The sequence below is a fragment of the Antrostomus carolinensis genome, unplaced genomic scaffold, assembly GCF_000700745.2.
Source record: "Antrostomus carolinensis isolate BGI_N321 unplaced genomic scaffold, ASM70074v2 Scaffold55640, whole genome shotgun sequence".
In the NCBI taxonomy this organism is placed as follows: Eukaryota; Metazoa; Chordata; class Aves; order Caprimulgiformes; family Caprimulgidae; genus Antrostomus; species Antrostomus carolinensis.
The window spans coordinates 1,933-8,930 of NW_010287446.1; the positions used below are offsets into that span (position 1 = coordinate 1,933).

Below are 6,998 nucleotides of genomic sequence, written 5' to 3' on the forward strand. Positions count from 1 at the left end.
CCCTGAGGTGTGTTCCTGATGCTTCTGTGCTCCTTGGACCCACATCCCAAGTCTAGGGGTTGCTTCTGCCCGCTCTGGACCAAGTGCAGGAACAGTCCTCCTTCCTCAGATTGTACTTTTGCAGCTTCTGGGGAAAAGCCTCTTCAAGGAGAGGGGGTGGAAATGAGGGTGGTGGGCTTTGTTCTGCTTGGCAGTGGTGGCCCCTGGCTGGGAATAATTTTGCTACTGTGAAATCAATGTTCCCAGTGATTCCTTGTCATTTTGGAGGAAGGCTGCATCTGCCAGTGGTCACTGGCTCGTGGACTTCCTCTAAGGGTGCGCCACAAAGTGGAAAGCCCTGGCTGCATTTGTTGGAGGGAAAGACCCAGCACTGTCCAGGGAGGAGCTGCTCAACAGGTTTCTGGGCCTAGGCTGCTCCTCAAGCTGCAGAAGGACAGCAGCTCGTGGTTTCCCACAAACCCTGGTGGAGCTCTGCCCCAGGCACCTCCTCTCCTCCATCAAGGGCTTTTGGGGATTATTTAGCCCTGCCTGTTTCCTTGCAGCGTCACATTTCTTTGTCCCTCTGGGGAGTTTTGAGATGGTTTTGGTGAATCCACCCAAACCACAACATCACACAGCTGGTTATTCCAGAGCTGAACTGGGGCTTGCCACCACAGGCTTCAGGGCAGCTGGGCAGGGCAGTGCAGGGTCCCAGCTGTGACCACCTCTCTCCCGCAGGTTGCCAGAAGTGCAGGATGACTCTCTTTGATGGCATCTACCCCTTCTACCCACAGCAGAAGAAGGCCTTCGTCTTCAACATCAGCACCATCATAGTGATCGTGGTCTTTCTAATGTTCACTTGCAGCTTCCTGCTCATCATCCCGGGCATTCGTGGACGGGCGGTATATGACCCTTGTCCCTGGGGATAAGCATCTGCTCCCCATGTTTTGGATGCTGGGACACTCCTGTCTGGTTTGGGGTGAGGGAGGACAGCCAGGACTGTTCCTCCCTGCCTGATGTCTTACTTGTCTCCCCGCAGAGGCTGTACTGGACGCTCCGAGTTCTCCTCAGTCTCATTGTAGGAGTGGTGATCGTCGGTAAGTGCTGCACAGCCCTCGGAGGGTGGGTGTGGGAGCAGGATTAAACCCCGAGGCAAGGTTTGTGTCTGGGAAATGCAAGCTGGTGGTCACAGCCTTGGCTTGGCCAAAGATGGCTGCTCTGCAAAGCTTCCCAAAGGGGCTTCACCATCCCTGGCTTGGGGGCTGAGAGCACCAGGAGGTGCTCATGGTCACTTCTGAATTGAGAGGGAGCTTTGCTGACTGTAACTGCACCACAGAGGCCAAACAGCCCCAGATCAGGTGGGCTGCACAGCTCCATGTTCCTCCCACAGTTCAAACCCTCCTGAGCTGCCCACTGGTGAGGGAGCGCAGCTGAACAGCTTGGACTCTGGACAGCTGTGTTTGGAGGATGAGAGGGGCCTTGCAGTGATGTGGAGAGAGCAGGTTGAAATAAAACACAGGCAGGGCAGAAGTGTGTGTGTGAGGGGGTTAAAGACCTTCCATGGAGTAAGGCAGGAGGAGATGGAGGAGAGAATTTAATTTAGTAGAAACCAGGAATGTAAGAAATTAGACTGGTGGTGGAAACCAGGCTGTGGGATTTCCAACTTGGACAGGGCAACAGGACATGTAAGCAAGAGATGTACTGAGGGGATAGAAAATGCCAGATGGGGAGAAAAAACAGCTCTAACTCTAAACCAAAGAAACCAAAGCTGTGAAGGACAAAGAGGATTACAAGACTGCTTGGAGAGTGATGATGAAGGATAAGCTAAATGACTCAACCATTGACTCAACCAGGCGATAGAAGTAGATATGTGACCAGTTGTGGGACTCTGCCAAGTGACTCTTGGGCCAGTCCAGCATGTGGTGGTCACCCTCCACCTGGGAGTGTCCAGGTGCTGGGAAATGCCACCAAAACTGCCCAGAAACATAGTGCCAGGATGGAAATGGCAGAGGAGTGGAGGTCAGGGCTTGCTCCACAGGCTTAACCAGCTCAGTGCTCTCCTTACAAGGCTGCAGCCGGGCACTGCTTGGGCACACAGGTGGAATTAATTGTTTTAAAGCCAGCGTCAGGGTTTCTGTCTGGCGGCAGTGGGGCACACTCGACCTTGCAGCTAGAAAAAGTTCCTGCAGAGCTGCTACTGGATCAGTGCCCTCACAAGTTGATTCAGCAGTTGAACTTATTTTTGGGCAGGTTTAAAAGGTCTTGTTCAGCCTGAGATTAAATCACAATCATTTTCAGCTCACCTCAATGCCAGAAAATTAAGCCCACCACAAAGTGAAAGTGGTTCAGAAAAGGGTACTTTGTTTCAAAAAACATATACTAGAAGTGTTTAAATTTTTTCTCCCAGCTGAAATCGCTGGCAGAGCTGTGATGGCACTTGCTACCCCTCTCCACCACCTCTGTTTGACAGTGCTCCTCACTATTCACTAACAGTGTCATCTAGGGAGCTTAATATTTGGCAATGAAACTCAGCCCTGTTCCTGAGGATGAGGAACGGGCTTATTTTCAAGCCCTGTCCCTGGGGCCTGTGGTGCTTGCTGTGGTGGGGTGCTTCCAGAGAAGTCCCAGAGAGGATGTCCAAGAAGGAATCAGGTCATGGGGCTTGTCCCTGGAGATCTGAGTCCCCTTGCTCCCAGATCAAGGGAGTGGATGCTCAGTGACGGGAGGACATGAGCTCTGCCAGGGTGTGGGAGCTGGCTGGGGCACGTTCTGGTGGCTGAGTCAGCGCTCCTGCCCTCCTTACACTCCCTTTCAGTACCATGGTGGGAACTCTGCTGCCTGTGCTGACCTGTGATCCCCCTTGAGCAAAGCAAAGCCTGAGACCAACTCCTCTTTAACCCCAACTTTACTTTTGCTGGCAGCTGTCCAGTTCACAGGGGACTGGGAGACCGGCTGGGTGACAGTAAACACCTCCTACAAGTCCTTCAGTCGTGCCCTGGTGAATGTGGACATCGGGCTGCATGTCGGCCTGGCGGGGTTGAACGTCACGCTCATGGGTGAGTCTGATGTCCCCATCGGCAGCTCTGGAGCGGCCACGGCCCCTGGAGGTCTCCAAGTGCTCTGTGAGTGGCTTTGGTCTGTGTGGAGGCTCCTGGGACCCTGCTGTCCCTGGGATGACAGTCCTCCTGTCTGGTAGAGCCCAGGCTACTGGGACGCAGCAGGACCTCATTCTTCTTTCTCTGGCAGGAAACCCAGTGAATCAGATCAATGAGACCATAAACTACAACGAGCACTTTGCCTGGAGCTTCAGTGCAGACTATGACCACAGCTACAGCGAAGGGTTGGAGAGAGGCCTGCCCAGCCCCATCCTATATGTGGCAGAGAAGTTCGCCACACAAAGCCCCTGCAGCTTGCAAAGGCAGTACCGCATCTCTGGCCACTACGCATCGGCCACTCTCTGGTGAGCCTTTCTCTCCTGGTGCAAGCAAGGGAGATACAAGGATGTGGGAAAGGCTCTGCTGCCATTCCCAGAAGGAAAGCCACATGCATGGAGGGGCCTCTGCAATGTCTGTGGTCAAACCAGTGGCCCTGAAGGCACCTTGGAGTGAACAGATAAGAGGAGTGGTCCTGATTCTGTCTGCTGGTCAATTTCACCAGGGCTGGGCACAGGAGAGAGGAACATGGTACAGATCCCTTTCTTGATGTAGTCATCACAGCAGAGGTCCATCTCCATGGAGGAGTTGGAGCTGCTGTCCTCGGTGGACTAGAGATGCCCATGGGCATGTGCAGAATTCTCTCATCCTCAACTGTGAGGGTATTTCATGTTTGGCAGTGTGACCAGATAAGCAGAAGCTGATGATGCTGTTATCATGGGGTTGATCTTGACTCTTTAGCTGGATCTGTTGGGCAGTGATATGTTACTGCTCATCTGGGCTGAGGGAGAGCTGGTCCATGGCTGTCAGGAGATGCTCCCCTCTACCATGGGTTGTGGAGGGCAAGGGGACAGTCACAGTGCTGTTCCCTCTGTTCTGGGCTTGAGATCAGGGATGCATGAACCAGGAGAGGGGCCCGGTGGTACCATGGAACAAGAGATCGTTGTCCATGGCTGAAAGTTTCCCCTGTCACCCAGCTCCTCAGACAAGTTCAGAGCTGCTGCAGATGATTTGTGCCTGCTTCTGCAGTTATCCCAGTCCTGTGTGCTGCTCTCTGGGGTCTGCACTGCCCCACACGTGGAAGTACAGGGAGCTGAGATAGTCTAGATACACTGAGTGGGCTGCCATGGCCTCCTTGAGGCTGGTACAGTCTGTGGGCTAAGCCCGGGGAAGAGGAAATCTGGGCTTCTGCCTTCTGGATGTAGCAACGTGAGCACTGCATATCTGCTTGCTCAGCCTGGGAGGCCAGGAGTCACTCCAGCCTGCCCACAGAGCTTCTTGGCTTCATGCAATGCAACCTGGACCTCAGATTCTTCCTCCCATATGGAAATCCTCACACAGAGTGTCTTAGACCGTGGCACTTGAACAACTCATCCATTGGTCTTCTCTTGTCTCCAGGGTGGCCTTTTGCACTTGGCTCATTTCCAACATGCTCTTCTCCATGCCCGTCGTAGTCTATGGAGGCTACATGCTGCTGGTCACAGGGACCTTCATGATCTTTTCGTTGCTCTCATTCTCCACTGTGAGAAACACCCTGGTGTGCCCAATCCACTTTGGGACCGCAATCCTGCGCACAGGCTACGGGGGATCTTTCTGGCTCACACTAGCGATTGGTAAGGACACCAAGCTACATCAGGGCACACCACCTTGTCCCTCTGGGTGTGCAGGAGTCCCAGACGTGCAGGTGAGAGAGCTCAGGGAGTGCAACTCACCAGAGCCTCAGCCTGTACCTTGGCAAAGCAGACCCTAGCAGAGATGTGGGAAGGGCTGGCAGAAGCGCGGGTACCGTCCCCATCTCAAGGGCAATGGAGGGCTTTTTAGTCCCTGAGGTGCAGTAATGCAAGGAGATGAGGATCACTTGCCTGGGTTTTTAGACCCATACCTGGGTTTTAAGATGCTCAGTACAGCAGCTGAAGCCACCTCATGCAGTAGTATGCCATCTTCAGTAAGGGAAGGCATTGTCCCCTGGCAAGGGACCATCAGAGGAGGGATGCAGGGTGGGAAGTGTACTGGTGTTTACAGAAATGTTCTCAGACGGCATGTTGTCTTCCAGGCTTGCTCTGTTTTGTGGCTGGGATCACTGTTGTTGCACTGCACTACTTCAACATGGACCTACTGAAAACTTTCTTTGATCTCCATGAGGACAAAGCAGAGGAGTACCAGGAGATGACTGAAGTGTACATCAACCCTCATTTTGTGAACAAAGGACTGTTTTCTTCTCAGCCCTCCAAACTCAACCCCAACAGCATCTAGAAGAAAGTTTTTCCCACTCCTTTCCTGAAGTTGAACCTGAAAGGGCAGAGCACAAACCCTTCTTGATGTCCCCAGAGACCTTTTTCCCCGTTCAACTGCCTTTGAAGAGTTCACATGGGGATGGGTACTTGCTGAGAATTACCTTTGCAGACCGTATCTACCTGACTGTGCCCTCTGGAAAAGGACGGGATTTGCAGAAAGCCAGCAGACTGCAATCAGAGCTGCTCACAGTTCTGGTGACTTGAGCTGCATGCTCACCTGAGGATCTCTCCCAGGTGCTCTTCTCCCAGGAGAAATGCCCCTCCTGCTCCATGCCCTGGCACAGCTTGATGCAGTGAGTCTCAGTCTCAGGTCAGTTCCCACAGCAGAAACTGAGTTCACTGGTGAGATTTCTCATGGGGAGCACCCATGGCTCCAAAAGATGGAGATTAAGCTTGCTCATTTCTTTTGCAAGCACTGATGTTCAGTGTAGACCTTTGGGTGTACCTCAGAAAGCCAGGCACAGACCCAAATTCCATCAGGTTGGATACTGCACAAACTAGAGTAAAAAAACTGCTCCAGAAATAAAAACTGAGTAAACATGCAATGGAGTTTGCCAGGGGGGCAATGTGGTGATGTAATTATTTCACTTTCAAACTTGGACGTTGTTAGATAAGAGCTGTGGACCAAAAAGATGCCACAGGAAAGGAAGGAGAGGGAAGACTGAAGTTACCTCCATCCATCCAGCCGAAGCACACTTGGGCTGGCTGGCCTCACTATGAAATGCAAGCTTGAGGCCAGGAGTCAAACCCAGTCAAGGTAAGAAATGAAGTGTGTTACTACAAACAGAAGATACACTCTGGCATCAACCTGTTGGCCTGCTGAAGTCTCCATGGGCTGGCACAAGGAGATCACTATATCTGAATGCTGGAGACCTGGGTAGCTTCAGTTCAATTAATTGTAAAAGATCTAATTTCAGTATTTTGGCTCTTTTCTTTCTGAGAAAAGACTCTTGCTGTTAAGTTCACATGATATTTGTGGGGCACTAATGTGATTTGTTATGGGCAAGAATTATTATTTTCGATAAAACTTTATTAAAAACCTGACCCTTTGAAACACTTCAGGCATTTTTGGAGACTGGTTTCTTAAACGGGGGCTGTGAGGCTTATCTGCAGGCAGCTGCTTGTGAGCTCCCTGCAGACACAACCTTGCCATAGGGGAAGCTGCCCTTTCAGAGGTGACCCCAAGGAAGGACAAGGCTCATTGGCACGTGTCAAGGTGAGCTCTTGAGAAACCGTTGTCGTGGGGAACAGTATGCTGTAGGGATGTAGGAGACCCTCAAAAGGACTTTAACTAGCCAAGCAGCAGGCCAAAAGCCATAAGATTAAACCAACAAAAGTCCCTCAGGAAAATGAAGATCCCTTCTTGAGTCTTTCTTGTGTCCAGGCATGTCAGATCCAGAGGCATTATGGGAAGATGCTACAACCAACCACAAGTTATTGGGGCTGGTGTGAGACAGATGCTGTACCCTGAATGCTAGGGGGTTTCCCATCCTTTCTGCCATCACACCTGTCACTCTCTGGCCTATTTTCCTGCTTTTTAGGCATGATTTCCCCATAACAGCATCCTCACAAG

At 51.8% G+C, this 6,998-nt stretch overlaps 1 protein-coding gene across 1 annotated transcript; it reads left to right on the forward strand.

Annotated features, from left to right (window-relative positions):
• Positions 1 to 734: 734 nt before the first annotated feature.
• LOC104518202 (dual oxidase maturation factor 1) lies at positions 735 to 5,384 on the forward strand. The gene is made up of 6 exons (XM_010162789.1): positions 735 to 881; positions 1,019 to 1,076; positions 2,901 to 3,035; positions 3,226 to 3,439; positions 4,530 to 4,744; positions 5,185 to 5,384. Exons 1-6 carry the CDS (start codon positions 735 to 737, stop codon positions 5,382 to 5,384), a joined length of 969 nt encoding a protein of 322 aa, XP_010161091.1.
• Positions 5,385 to 6,998: the final 1,614 nt, after the last annotated feature.

What these genes read in the sequence shown, in the direction of transcription:
- LOC104518202 (XM_010162789.1), top strand. Translation starts at nt 735, where the DNA reads ATGACTCTCTTTGATGGCATCTACCCCTTCTACCCACAGCAGAAGAAG. An exon ending in TGTAGGAGTGGTGATCGTCG is followed by an intron (nt 1,077 to 2,900) that starts GTAAGTGCTGCA and finishes TTTTGCTGGCAG; the next exon opens with CTGTCCAGTTCACAGGGGAC. An exon ending in GTTGAACGTCACGCTCATGG is followed by an intron (nt 3,036 to 3,225) that starts GTGAGTCTGATG and finishes TTTCTCTGGCAG; the next exon opens with GAAACCCAGTGAATCAGATC.